Here is a 15,017-nt window from a genome sequence, read left to right as displayed (position 1 = left end):
GATCTGACATGGCTGTTTATATTTCATTACAAAAAAGTTGGTCTCTGTCCCCTGCCATTGTTTGCTTTAGTCAGTTGGAATGAAATGCAGCCATGATAAGTGTAAACAATCTGGGGATGAGTGCACTTCGCCTATGATCCTATTGGGGATACTACTATCATATTGTTTATACCTACATCCTTTGTTCTTCTTTATATCCACAGGGGGGAGTGAGCAAGGGCACATGGGTAGGGTTAGGGATTTGGCCTATATGACTGGAATAATGGGAACACTATCATTCCAGAGCAGTGTCTTAGACCGACAGTGCTTCAGTTCACTAATTGCTATTATTAACATCTTATGTTGTACATTAATCAAAGATGAAACAATACTTATAGCTAAAACCCAATATAATGTGATGTAAATCAAATGGCCTGGTGGAGGATCAAAGGCTTTTAACTCCAAAGACCATGTTCTATATTTAACACGATGGTGTGACCCAGTGAAATGGGTCTGGTAGAGATGTGAAGGCCGTCGTTCATACACATGATGGCACTACAACAGACATGCCTGTTCACGTGTCACATGGGGGTTGTTTTCCAGGTTTAATGCAGGTTTGCAATTTAGCTGCTTTACATACCTGAGTGCAATTGCAACACAATGCCTTATATATCATTATATTCAGAGATATCATTATGGTAGAGAGCTACTATATGTACAGTGCCTTGAAAAAGTATTTGCCCCCTTTCTGAGTTTCTCTATTTTTGCATATTTTTTTTAATACTGAATGTTATCAGATCTTCAACCAAAAGGGAACCTGAGTTTACAAATAACAAGAAATATATACTTATTTTATTTATTTAACATTTTGCTTACTGGGACTTCTAATTTTGAGAGGGGCAGAACAGCAAGGACTGGCCCTGCTTCCGAGAGTCTTGATGATCATCCAGGTGCTTCCAGGTGCTTTATGGCAAACTTGTCAACTTTTTGGAGGTCATGGGTCTGTATATGCCTAGCAAAAACCAAACCAGGCATTCCACAGTAAGAACCTTACATCAACGGTCAATCATAGGAGTCTAGGTGTCATTTAGATTTTGGCCACCAGAGGCAGCAGGGGTTCAAACTGTAGAACCCAGTTCCAACATTTTAATATAAAAATTGATTTTATCAAACAAAACTATGCTACATTTTATCTCTTGGACCTTCAGTATGACAAATCAGAGCAAGATTACTGAATGTAAGTATATTTATTTACCTTCAGAGGTGAATGTATCAAACCAGTTGCTGTGATAAGTGTTTTGTTGTTGTGCACTCAATAAATAGCATACTATTTTTTTTTTTTTACTGTAATAGCTACTGTAAATTGGACACTGCAGTTAGATTAACAATAATTTAAGTTTTCTGCCCATATAAGACATGTCTATGTCCTGGAAAGTTGGCTGTTGTCATTCTAGTCACATTAGCTCACGTTAGCAACAACCGTCCCAGTTTAGGGACACTGATCCCATAGAGCAGTTCTGCATGGAAGAGTGGGACAAAATTCCCCCACAGCGACGTGAGAGACTGATCAAGAACTACAGGAAATGTTTGGTTGAAGTCATTGCAGCTAAAGCTGACACAACCAGTTAGTTATTGAGTGTAAAGGGGCAATTACTTTTTCACAGAGAGGCATTCAGTGTTGCAGCATAATTTTGTTCATGAAATAAGTAAGTGATTGTTATTTGTTCACTCAGGTTCCCTTTATCTTGTATTAGGTTTTGGTTGAAGACCTGATATCATTCAGTAAAATTAGAAAGGGAGCAAATACTTTTTCACAGCACTGTATGTAGTAGTATAATATTAATTGTTAAAATAAGAACTCAGTTTTGAATTACTACTCATTCTTATTCTATGGTTGTCATAACCCTGTTTTGGCATAGAATTAAGAATGAGAATCCTAATGAAATATTATTTTTAATAGGATCTCTATGTTTTTTGGTGTCTGTCGACTACAGAGATGAACATGTTGTACAGTATACTCAGACATTCTGCAGAATGAACCAAAACTTTTCAAGTGAATTACATAAAAACTGACCAAGATTGAGATGGTGAGGGACTTTGCAGTTGTAAATGTGAAACATCAGAAATATATTTACATAATGATTGTTTGTGCCTGCAAATGTAGTTTATGATGGTTTTAGAAATCTGGTGTAACATCTCTAGTGCTACTAATGTCTAAAATTGAAATGATTCATGTTGCATGTCTTAGCTGGGTCAGTTTTTTCCTCACTGAGTTACAGTATGATACAATAACACAATCATTGTTTTTAAAGTGTTAATTTGATATAGACAGTAACACATTGTAATGATGCCTTGCTGAGATGTTTATCAAATCTACTGGTACTAGTTGACAGTATAGCTTACCAGATCATCTTTGTAATGCAGCCTTGAGTAATTCAACGTGATGAGATATTGCCTGGTAATGTTACCTGGCAGTTATCGAGTAGGTTTAAATGCCCTTGGATTTACAATTAGTTCACACATATTTTCTTGGTAGTGTTAGTGGAGGGTTTGGGGACACCAATTTTTTTATTTAAGATGTATCTTTTGCAAAACCTAATAGACATTTTAAATGAAACAATACATTTGCCACTGTCATGGTCTGCCCAATGTAAGATGCATCTATTTTTTTATGCTCAAAGACTAGATCTAATGTAAGCATGTTTTATTGAAAGACCATGCACAGCCATTGCAGATTGTAATGCCTGAGAGACATTTGTAACATTTGCGTTTGGGATTTTGAATATGCCATGTGTGCATTAAAGAGTGTAAAGGATTGTATACAAGATGATTGAGTCTGTTTTGCCTCTTATGACAGGGTGATTTTTAAAGTGTTTTGGGCATCTTACAGCTGAAGTATTGTTTGCAGACCATAATACCATAGAATAAGATAACAGGAGTAGTTATCGTCAAGGTCCTAAAGCTGCATCCTCCCACATCAAGATGTTTGTGTGACCACATGAGCCTTCAAACCTATTGTTTACAATCCCCTATTCATTGTCAACCCAACTGGAACATTTTACATTTAATTAATCTTATATAATTCTTCAATTTCTGGTTCTCAGCAGACATGATTTGAGAAACATTCGAGTTCTCAAATTGTTTGACTTCAAAACCTTGATCATTGCTTACCATTAACAACGCATTTTTCTAATGACCTTGTACTGCGCCGTATGAACTCACGTGCTCGCCGTAGTTGTTGGTGTCCGCTATCTAGTTAGCTTGCCCCCTTCGCAGCGGTAAGCGCTGTAAAATGTTCTTACTACTTGTTTGTGTTGAATTATAAAAATGTCTGCGAAAGCAACAGGAACCAGAGGGTTTTATTTCAATACTGTCTTGTCCTTGGCGCGTTCTTTGGCCGCACACCGCCCTGCACCAATAGATAAGGTGAGTATGAATGATTTAAAAGCATTAGTGAGCTAATGCTAGCTAAGTTGGCTATTAGGTTCGGTTAACATTACATGTGTACCTTGTTGCTATATGTACATGGCTAACTCATAGTGATGTGCGATGCTATCGAGACCAGCTACTAGCTAGCTACTCGTTTTCCATAAGCTACACAGCTGTTGGGGAAACAGTTTACTAACTTAGCTAGCTATGTTAGTCATTCATTCTCAAACAAGGCCCTTGCTTTGGCTTGTCATTCCACATCGGAGCACGATACAACAAGGCAGTTTTACACATTGGGCTAGTTCGTTTTGCATGACCCGGTGCCCAGGAGGATGAAGATTGCATTTAAGGACCAATGGAAAGGTCTAAGATGACCAAACTCCGCCTACCCGGAGCACCGTGCCTTGCAAAACGAACTAGCCCATACTGACAACCTAGTTTAATAACTAGCAAACAATTTGCTAGGTACGCTTTTAGCTGTCTGTCGATGATATGGTCGATTGTCATTCCATCAGAATGAGGAAGTTAGTATAGCCATTAGTTATCAAGCTAGCTGTCAAACCTGTCAAATGAGTTAACGCCCCCATTTATTTGTCAACATTGGTCATTGATTGATTTACTATTTACTTGAATGTGCTGAATTCTTTATTTCAACCATACGGTTTATGATTTCAACAGACGTAATTTGCCTTATTTCACATATCACAGTCATATAAAACCAACAACATGATTTGGGGTGTGTTGTATTGCGTAGCTAATTATTCAGCGGTTGGCAGGAAAGCTGCGTGGGAGGAACTGTCAGCCAAACTCTATTAAAAAACTGGAAGTCATCAATAGTGGCAAGGTATAACAAAACACAACCATATCTCCCATCTATGAAATGGATGGTTGTGTAAAAATGTTTTACTGCAAAAGTGGTTAAATTGATGGCACCACCCCTTAACTCAAACAGTGCAGAATAATGCCAGGCTGGAGGGGGGAGTGGCCACAAATTTATGTAACCCAATATTACAAGCTCTAATATTGCTCAAATTTGTTATACAAGTAGTCAGCTGTCTGCCCTACACACATAAATAGCATTATACCTGTAAACAGACAGATACAATAGGCGGAAATATAAAGTCATTATGGTAAATGTAATCTTTTTGCACTCATTCAGTGCTGTATGGTCATGCCTGGAAATAATGCATACAGTTGGAAATGTGTTGATGTTATGGCTATTGTAATAGGCTCTACGGAAAACAAGTGGGCTCAGACATAGAAATAAAAACTTTTCGGGTCCAAGGTTCCTTAAGTGATTTTGTATCTATAGCCCCTAGTCTTGCGATTAAGTCAAAGGGCCAATCACAGATTACCTTGTATTTTTTGCTTCAAATCCAATATGGCTGCCGTTATAACAGTTGCTGGAGGTTAAACCACCTGTAAATAGGAATTTAGTAAATTTAGCATTTTTGTTTAGAATTGTGTACAACAGTCATGCCTATAAAGACTGTTGGTTTGAATATAAGTAGCCCTTGTTCATTTTGTATTGTTTTGTTCTTGTTTGAATTGTTTGAATAGCTGAAGCCAACTAGTTTTCCAATATGTGTTCATGTTTTAATCTCATTCACACACTTACAGCATATCAACAATGGGCAATTCCACCTAAATATAGTAACAAGCACACATTAGCAATCGTAATACAACAGGCAGCTACTCTAGTAGTGTATAAATACAGCTCTTTTCCCCAATAAAACTAATTGTGCAAGGTTGATTCAACGTCTTTGAGCTGACCAGGTCATGAGTGTGTCCTTAAAGGATGAGGAGACAATGTAGTCAGTGGTGGTTATAGTTCTGTGGCCTGACCAGTAGTGGTTGTAGTTCTGGGGCTTGACCAGTAGTCAGTGAGGGTTGTAGTTCTGGGGCCTCACCAGTAGCCAGTGGTGGTTGTAGTTCTGGGGCCTGACCAGTAGCCAGTGGTGGTTGTAGTTCTGGGGCCTGACCAGTAGTGGTTGTAGTTCTGGGGCCTGACCAGTAGTCAGTGGTGGTTGTAGTTCTGGGGCCTGACTAGTAGTCAGTGGTGGTTGTAGTTCTGGGGCCTGACTAGTAGTCAGTGGTGGTTGTAGTTCTGGGGCTTGACCAGTAGTCAGTGGTGGTTGTAGTTCTGGGGCCTGACTAGTAGTCAGTGGTGGTTGTAGTTCTGGGGCTTGACCAGTAGTCAGTGGTGGTTGTAGTTCTGGGGCCTGACCAGTAGTGGTTGTAGTTCTGGGGCCTGACCAGTAGTGGTTGTAGTTCTGGGGCCTGACCAGTAGTGGTTGTAGTTCTGGGGCCTGACCAGTAGTGGTTGTAGTTCTGGGGCCTGACCAGTAGTGGTTGTAGTTCTGGGGCCTGACCAGTAGTGGTTGTAGTTCTGGGGCCTGACCAGTAGCCAGTGGTGGTTGTAGTTCTGGGGCCTGACCAGTAGCCAGTAGTGGTTGTAGTTCTGGGGCTTGACCAGTAGCCAGTGGTGGTTGTAGTTCTGGGGCCTGACTAGTAGCCAGTGGTGGTTGTAGTTCTGGGGCCTGATGAGTTTACACAGCTAACTGGTCATTCTGGGCAATCTGCAGCAACGTTAGTATCCTTCCTGTATGACTGGTGGGATTTTGGGGCTGTGGGCTACATTTTTACAAATGTATTAAAAATGAAAATCTTAAATCTCTTGGGTCAATAAGTTGTCTCTTTGTTATGGCAAGCCTAAATAAGTTCCGGAGTAAAAATGTGCTTTACAAGCCATATAATAAGTTGCATGAACTCTCTCTGTGTTCAATAATGGTGTTTAACAGGATTTTTTGAATGACTACCTCAACTCTGTACCCCACACCAGAGTTTCTGAACAATGTGACTGGGAAGATTTTAATTTACCAGACAATTTGAGAAATTTACCGGACATCCGTATGCATTCGATTCTGAAGTAGGGCAGCCAGGGCCATCAATAAACAAGTGATATTGGCCAAATGAGACACATTTACGTGTCCTTAAAAACAGCATATAAAAAATTACCGAAACACCATTCCTTGTGTTTCGATATGTAGCATACTTTGGGGGGGTTTTACTTTCCTAAAACAATAATTGTCCACATCACGGTTCAGGTGTCAGAGATTTGAGCACTACATGCATCAGAGCATTGCATGCATACAGTCCCATAGGAAAGTATTCAGACCCCTTAACTTTTTCCACATTTTGTTACGTTACAGCCCATATTCTAAAATGAATTAAATAAAAACTTCAGTAATCGACACAAAATACCCAATAATGGCAAAGTGAAAACAACATTTTTAGAAATGTTTGCTAATTTATTAAAAATAAAATACGAAAATAGCTTATTTACATAAGTATTCAGACCCTTTGCTATGAGACTCAATTGAGCTCAGGTGCATTTTGTTTCCATTGATCATCCTTGAGATGTTTCTGCAACTTGCTTGGAGTACACCTGTGGTAAATTCAATTGATTGGACATGATTTGGAAAGGCTCACACCTGTCTATATAAGGTCCAACAGTTGACAGTGCATGTCAGAGCAATAACCAAGCCATGAGGTCAAAGGAATTGTCCGTCAAGGCACAAAACTGGGGAAAGGTACCAAAAAATGTCTGCAGCATTGAAGGTCCTCAAGAACACAGTGGCCTCCATCATTCTTAAATGTAGGAAGTTTGGAACCACCAAGACTCTTCCTAGAGTTGGTCGCCCGGCCAAACGGCGCAATCAGGGGAGAAGGGCCTTGGTCAGGGAGAGCGTTGGGCTAGTAACCGAAAGGTTGCAAGTTCGAATCCCGAGCTGACACGGTACAAATCTGTCGTTCTGCCCCTGAACAAGGCAGTTCCTAGGACGCCATTGAAAACTGACTTGCCTAGTTAAATAAAGGGAAAATAACATTTAAAAAACCCAATGGTCACTGACAGAGCTCTAGAGTTCCTCTGTGGAGATGGGAGAACCTTCCAGAAGGACAACCATCTCTGCAGCGCTACACCAATCAGGCCTTTATGGTAGTGACCAGACAGAAGCCACTCTTCAGTAAAAGGCACCTAAAAGACTCTCAGACCATGAGAAACAGGATTCTCTGGTCTGATGAATCCAAGATTGAACTCGCTGGCCTGAATGCAAAGTATCACTTCTGAAGGAAACCTGGTACCGTCCCTACGGTGAAGCATGATGGTGGCAGCATCATGCTGTAGGGATGTTTTTCAGCGGCAGGTACTGAGAGACTAGTCAGGATTGAGGCATAGATGAACAGAGCAAATACAGAGAGATCCTTGATGAAAACCTGCTCAGGGCCTCCGACTGGGGCGAAGGTTCACCTTCCAACAGGACAACGACCCTAAGCACACAGCCAAGACAATGCAGGAGTGGCTTCAGGACAAGTGTCTCTGAATATTCTTGAATTGCCAAGCCAGAGCCCGGACTTGAACCCGATCGAACATCTTTGGAGAGATGTGAAAATAGTTGTGCAGCAACACTCCCCATCCAACCTGATAGAGGTTTGTGCAGTAGACAGGACTTGTACATTATCACAGCATATTAGCTATATGCCTTGCCTGACAATGTTGTTCTTCTCAGAGCATATTTTATTTAAAAACTCAAGCTTTGATAGCAAAATATATTTAGTTTAGAGCCTGAAACCAACTTTTTGGTCCACCAGCCAATGTGGCAGGTAGAAGAAAAACAATTCTATCAGCCAAATAATCTTTTTTTTTTTATAATCTTTTGCCATAATTACACTAAAAACGGATGAGCATGCTTTGTAATGTAACTGCTGCTGACCTCACAACGGCAGTCAAGCACCCAAGCTAACTGGCTAAAGTTGGCTAGCTTGCTAGCTACTTCCAGTCACAAATGAGAGAACACCTCAGTCACTGTTTTTCTCACTCAGGCAGAGCTGGTAAAGCTGTTTTCATGTTATCTAGAACGTTAGTGACTGTAACTGTGCTGCTGGCAACAATTTAAACTTTTTTTTTTATTGCAGAAAAGCCTGTGTTTGGAGGATATATTGGTACGTGTGTTGTTATTCTCCAAACACCGGCTTCAAGGGCATTATCACTTATACTATTTCATCCTTCCACAAGATATAGTCCCGACACAAATCAAGGGTTGCTACCTGAGCCGGCTGGTCGTTCTTACTTTCGGTTCGGTTGCCAGAGACGCCGACCCTATCGGTCAGTCTTTTTGTTCTTTATCTATGGACGTGACCCACTCGTTCGTTCTAAATGTTCTATTGCCACACTGACTGGCAACGTTATTATCCCTTGCTTACTATCTGGCCAACTACGGCAACTTAGTCACCCAAACAGTGCAGCCAGAATAACAACAAAGTAGCAGCATTTGCATATTTTTAAGCTGTTTTCTAGTGACATTTATTTGGATATATCCATACAAATTATGCTGATTCATGATTTCGACTGCCTGAGAAAAGCTGCCTGTCTGTCTGTTTCATCCAGACTCGTTCATTACTATGGGACAGCTGGACATCAATTTGAATATTGAAACAATGTTGCAAATGTCGGAGAGACAGACAGCTAGGTTTATACACATCTCTGCTGTTGAAAACTAAATGTTAGTCTGAAAGAAATGTGAGATAATGTTTAGATGCTTTTCATAGTGGCGATCAAGAGCATAAATTGCCTGGCTGGGCTGATGAGAAAGTGGATTGCACAGTCAGATGGAACAGAGTAAATAGGCATTTTAACTGCGTAGCTTTAGCCGGTGGAAACATGTGGAATAGACACCGGCTGGAATGCTGTTTTAACCAATCATCATCCAGGATTTGACCCACCGGTTGAATAACTGCGATATAGGGCAAGATACTATATTTGTTTTATCCCCTATTGGTGGCGGTTAGGACTGATGGACTGACTAGTTAGCAAAATACAAGCTACGTTTGCTGTTCATCTCTGTTTCAGGTCCAGAAGCTACAATGCATGTGTCCAGTAGATTTCAGAGGGGTGTTCCAGCTGGACGAGAGGAGGAGGGATGCGGTCATAGCTCTGGGCATCTTCCTGGTCGAGTCGGACCTACAGGTAGATTGAACTGAAGCAGCTAGGCCTACTCTGTTAATGGTTGTGTTTTTATAATGCTTTAAATGGGATGGATGTTCCTTGAGTCCCTGACCATGTCAGACCAATAACTGGCTACTATCTCAGCACCCCGTGTGCCCCCCTTAGCTGTTTAGTGGCTTTTGCTCGAGTGTTTTGCGATTTGATGTTTTTATTGCAGCACAAAGACGCTATCATCCCCTACCTGTTGGGGCTGCTGAAGGGACTTCCCAGAGTTCAATGGATCGAAGAAAGCTCTGGAAGCAAGGGACTTGGTAAGGAATGAGATGCAAGCATTTGTCTGTCTCACGGCATTCAGTATGAATTCATCCTGTGACTGGTTGATGGTCTATCTTCCTGTCCTACAGAGATCCTGCCGGTAGCAGAGAACTTCTGCTTCTGTCTGGGCACTCTTCTATCTGACGTTGCCCAGCGAGATAACACCTTGCGAGGACAGATCCTGGAGGCCATCATGGACATAATGCAGGTCCTGCTGGACATCTGCCTGGACCCAGAGAGCCATGATAAAGGTACCAGCATGCTCTCTATGTCACCATTTCACTTTCAACAGTGTTTAATGAAAATGTTCCAGGTTAGTTGTTGAGTTCATTTCTCTTGTCCTCCTCACAAACGTTGTGATATACGTAGATGGACACAGAAAGAGCATAGAATGAAAAAAGCAGCTGTTCACCTGTCTGTCTCTTTCTCTCACCCCTCTCCCTTCCTCCATAGAATACCTGTGCCGGTACACTGTGCCCTGCCTGTTGGGCGTGGCCCGGGCCTTCGGTCGCTATAGCAACACAGAGGAGCCCCTGCTGTCCAAGCTATTCCCGCGGGCGGGAGCCCCGCTGCTGTCCGGTGCCGAGGAGGCTGACCCGTCACGACGGCGCTCCTTCAACGACTTCCGCTCCATCATGCCGGCCTCGCTGCTCACAGTTTGTCAGGGAGACACCATCAGGCGCAAAGGAAGCTCCGTGTCCAGCATATCACAGCAGGTACTATTACCATACTATACCAACACTACTACCATCACTACTGCTTCACCATAGTACTGTCATTACTGCTCATTGTGTGTCAGGGAGACACCATAAGACGCAAGGGCTCCTCTGTTACTATTTCTATTTCAGTACAGAGAATACGTCTGTACTACCATACCCTGCCACTAGAGGTCAAAGGAGTCTCGTATTTGAAATGTCTGAAAATGTTATTTTCTTCTGTAGGCCAGTCCAGAGCGAGCAGGACTGACCCTCAGCTGCCCAGTTGATCCGTCTGCACAGTACTTTGAAGGTGAGGAAATATAAGAAAAGCAATATACACTGCTCAAAAAAATAAAGGGAACACTAAAATAACACATCCTATGAAATATTCTTAAATACTTTTTTCTTTACATAGTTGAATGTGCTGACAACAAAATCACACAAAAATGATCAATGGAAATCAAATTTATCAACCCATGGAGGTCTGGATATGGAGTCACACTCAAAATTAAAGTGGAAAACCACACTACAGGCTGATCCAACTTTGATGTAATGTCCTTAAAACAAGTCAAAATGAGGCTCAGTAGTGTGTGTGGCCTCCACGTGCCTGTATGACCTCCCTACAACATCTGGGCATGCTCCTGATGAGGTGGCGGATGGTCTCCTGAGGGATCTCCTCCCAGACCTGGACTAAAGCATCCGCCAACTCTTGGACAGTCTGTTGTGCAACGTGGCGTTGGTGGATGGAGCGAGACATGATGTCCCAGATGTGCTCAATTGGATTCAGGTCTGGGGAACGGGCAGGCCAGTCCATAGCATCAATGCCTTACTCTTGCAGGAACTGCTGACACACTCCAGCCACATGAGGTCTAGCATTGTCTTGTATTAGGAGGAACCCAGGGCCAACCGCACCAGCATATGGTCTCACAAGGGTCTGAGGATCTCATCTCTGTACCTAATGGCAGTCAGGCTACCTCTGGCGAGCACATGGAGGGCTGTGCGGCCCCCCAAAGAAATGCCACCCCACACCATGACTGACCCACTGCCAAACCAGTCATGCTGGAGGATGTTGCAGGCAGCAGAACGTTCTCCACGGCGTCTCCAGGCTGTCACATGTGCTCAGTGTGAACCTGCTTTCATCTGTGAAGAGCACAGGGCACCAGTGGCGAATTTGCCAATATTGGTGTTCTCTGGCAAATGCCAAACGTCCTGCACGGTGTTGGGCTGTAAGCACAACCCCCACCTGTGGACGTTGAGCCCTCATACCACCCTCATGGAGTCTGTTTCTGACCGTTTGAGCAGACATGCACATTTGTGGCCTGCTGGAGGTCGTTTTGCAGGGCTCTGGCAGTGCTCCTCCTTGCACAAATGCGGAGGTAGTGGTCCTGCTGCTGGGTTGTTGCCCGCCTACGGCCTCCTCCACATCTCCTGATGTACTGGCCTGTCTCCTGGTAGCGCCTCCATGCTCTGGACACTACGCTGACAGACACAGCAAACCTTCTTGCCACAGCTCGCATTAATGTCCCATCCTGGATGAGCTGCACTACCTGAGCCACTTGTGTGGGTTGTAGACACCGTCTCATGCTACCACTAGAGTGAAAGCACCGGCAGCATTCAAAAGTGACCAAAACATCAGCCAGGAAGCATAGGAACTGAGAAGTGGTCTGTGGTCACCACCTGCAGAACCACTCCTTTATTGGGGGTGTCTTGCTAATTGCCTATAAATTCCACCTGTTGTCTATTCCATTTGCACAACAGCATGTGACATTTATTGTCAATCAGTGTTGCTTCCTAAGTGGACAATTTGATTTCACAGAAGTGTGATTGACTTGGAGTTACATTGTGTTGTTTAAGTGTTCCCTTTATTTATTTTTTGAGCAGTGTATTTCGGAAGTATTTCAGTTGATTTAGTAGCCCACGTCTCACTTTTTGACTGATACTTTTCTCATTATATATCACTCTCTCTCTCACCCTCCCTCTCTCTCACCCTCCCTCTCACTCTCCCTTCCTCTCTCTCTCTATCCCTCTCTCTGTCACCCTCCCTTCCTCTCTCTCACTCCATCTCACCCTCTCTCTATCCCTCTCTATCTCTTTCTTTCTTTCCCCCCAGGCTCCTATCTCCCTGATGGTAGTGCTGTGGACCCAGACTATTACTTCTCCACCATCAGTTCTAGTTTTTCTGTGTCTCCTCTGTTCACGGGCAGTGCCCAGGGAGAGTTTGACGTCCCTCTGGACATTCTGCGCCAGCTCCTCAACATGGTCAGTACATGTGTAGATTCGGGTTGGATAGAACTGTGGAATCGGGTTGGATAGAACTGTGGAATCGTTTTTTCAGAATTAATTTCTAAGTGATCTGTTTGTCTTGTGCAGGTTGAGCAGTTTGTCGCTGAATCCTTTCTGAAAACACTGGATGACACCTTGCAGGAACTTCTGGAGGTAGGTTCATTTCCCCTCTATTTGAATGAAAGCACTTTCCTGTGGAGCCCTCAAGATAGATGTTACATCATGTTTGTTATGTTCTCTCCCTGTAGTTGAACCCAGGTATGCACCTGCACTACAGGACCTTCAGTGATCCTCTGTATGTGACCATCTTCAAGATGCTCAGAGACACGCTGTACAACCTGAAAGGTAACAACCCCACTGGTCTCTCACACAAACCTTTTTAAAGGGGGAAATCTGCAGTTGCTACATCCATTTTTGGACCTATACATGAATGATATGTACCCATATCTTATAAGTGCCTCCTGAACTCAACTGTCGTACCCCATCAGAACTCAAAAGATAAGTTGGTTGTAAGCAAACACTATACAGCCTCAAAACATGGTTACAATTATCATTTTGATTTCATGCATGAAATCATTTTGTGAATTTGAGAGTGGTTACATTTCTCCAGTCCAGTCCCTCAGCTGTTTAGCAAAACCAGTGTTGTTGTTTGAACGGCAGATTGCCCCTTTAACCTGACCCTAACCTTTAGCCTAACCTAACCCATCTCTAATATACAGAAAGCCTCTTGATATGACCTGATTTGCTATTGTTCAGAATCAGTTCAGCGGTCTGTTTGCTGCACGTGTTTCTGACTGTTCCACGAGCGTGTTATTGATGTTGGTGTGGCGGTGTTCCCAGACCTGCAGACGGGCTATGTGAAGGAGGTTCATGACTTTGTCCTGGAGCAGTTCAGTAGTAGCCAGTCAGAGCTGCAGAGGATCCTACATGATGTAGATCACCTCCACAGTGAGCTGAGTCCTCTGAAGCTACGCTGCCAGGCGAACGCTGCCTGCGTCGACCTCATGGTCTGGGCCGTCACTGAGGAGCAGGGTAAGGCTGCTCCCCCCTCCCCCGTGCGCATGCCTTGAAAAGCGGGGGCAAAAAATTGGGTCATTCATTTGGAATGAACGCAAACCGACTGTTGTTCATGCGTTTTGCTTTGATCAGGAGCTGAGAACCTGTGTACCAAGCTGTCGGAAAAGCTGCAGTCCAAGACGTCCAGTAAAGTTATCATCGCTCACATGCCCCTGCTCATCTGCTGTCTACAGGTAGGTTCTGCAATGCCGACAGTGGTTCCCTCCGAGTCGCTTCCTGTTTTTATCTGTCTTCACAATATTGTGTTGAAGAGAATGCCAATCAATGCCAATCAATCATACCTAATAAGAATGTTCCTGGGTGTGTTTGTGTGTAGGGTCTGGGTCGTCTGTGTGAGCGGTTCCCGGTGGTGGCCCACTCTGTCACCATGTCTCTCAGAGACTTCCTGGTGGTCCCCTCTCCTGTCCTAGTCAAGTTGTACAAGTACCACAGCCAGTACACCACAGGGACCGGCGAGGTCAAGATCCACGTGACCAATGAGCACTCCCAGTCTACGTTCAGTGCTCACGCTAATAAGAAGAGCCAGCCCTCCATGTACGAACAGCTCCGAGACATCTCCATAGACAACATCTGCAGGTGAGGAAAATACTTTTGTTTTCAGAGAAGAGAAATATGAGCAACGTTCGCGCCTTTCATTCGCCGCTGTCACCAAATATGCGGTCTGTTTCTTTCCTTTCTCTCAGCTGTCTGAAGGCTGGTCTGACTATGGACAGTGTTATAGTGGAGGCTTTCCTAGCCAGCCTGTCCAACCGTCTCTACATCTCTCAGGAGAATGACAAGTAAGTCTATCTGACCCCAACATCACCTCTTGCTTTACTTATGAGCAGGCTGTACTACCTCTGAGAAATAACTCTCAATGTTAGCTAGTGAACCTCAGGTGACCTGCCTAGACAGACTGTCCTGCAGTGATTGATAGGAGCTCTAACCAATCCCCATCTCTGTGGCAATGACTGGCAGCCCCTCTGACCAACCGTATGTCTCCCACTTCCCCCCCCCCCCTCCCCCCAGAGAGGCCCACTTGATCCCAGACCACACCATCAGAGCCCTGGGTCACATCGCGGTGGCTCTGAGGGACACACCCCGCGTCATGGAGCCCATCCTGCAGATCCTACAGCAGAAGTTCTGCCAGCCGCCGTCACAGCTAGACGTACTCATTATAGATCAGCTGGGATGCATGGTCATCACTGGGAATGTGAGGCGCTCACACACTCGCTCCTGTCTTTTTATAC

General features: G+C 43.7%; 1 protein-coding gene across 3 annotated transcripts in view; it reads left to right on the top strand.

The window, feature by feature from the left end:
• The first annotated feature begins 1,304 nt into the window (after positions 1-1,304).
• LOC110522943 (phosphatidylinositol 4-kinase alpha) overlaps positions 1,305-15,017 on the top strand; it is a 42,857-nt gene continuing 29,144 nt past the window's right edge. For 2 of the 3 annotated variants that reach the window (XM_036977511.1, XM_036977510.1), the window contains exons 1-14: positions 1,306-3,405; positions 9,320-9,436; positions 9,633-9,726; positions 9,820-9,981; positions 10,184-10,446; positions 10,672-10,738; positions 12,539-12,687; positions 12,799-12,864; positions 12,960-13,056; positions 13,552-13,743; positions 13,861-13,961; positions 14,105-14,364; positions 14,472-14,567; positions 14,797-14,980. In XM_036977511.1, the coding sequence (XP_036833406.1) occupies positions 3,307-3,405; positions 9,320-9,436; positions 9,633-9,726; positions 9,820-9,981; positions 10,184-10,446; positions 10,672-10,738; positions 12,539-12,687; positions 12,799-12,864; positions 12,960-13,056; positions 13,552-13,743; positions 13,861-13,961; positions 14,105-14,364; positions 14,472-14,567; positions 14,797-14,980 (1,947 nt within the window). In that variant the 5' untranslated portion in view covers positions 1,306-3,306. Of the gene's footprint in view, positions 3,406-9,319; positions 9,437-9,632; positions 9,727-9,819; positions 9,982-10,183; positions 10,447-10,671; positions 10,739-12,538; positions 12,688-12,798; positions 12,865-12,959; positions 13,057-13,551; positions 13,744-13,860; positions 13,962-14,104; positions 14,365-14,471; positions 14,568-14,796; positions 14,981-15,017 lie in introns of all 3 variants that reach the window. The other variant, XM_036977513.1, reaches the window with a different exon arrangement.

This window comes from Oncorhynchus mykiss, chromosome 5 (genome assembly GCF_013265735.2).
Source record: "Oncorhynchus mykiss isolate Arlee chromosome 5, USDA_OmykA_1.1, whole genome shotgun sequence".
NCBI classification, from domain to species: domain Eukaryota; kingdom Metazoa; phylum Chordata; class Actinopteri; order Salmoniformes; family Salmonidae; genus Oncorhynchus; species Oncorhynchus mykiss.
Note: the sequence above shows the minus strand (reverse complement) of the source record. Positions and strands in the feature narration are given on the sequence as shown.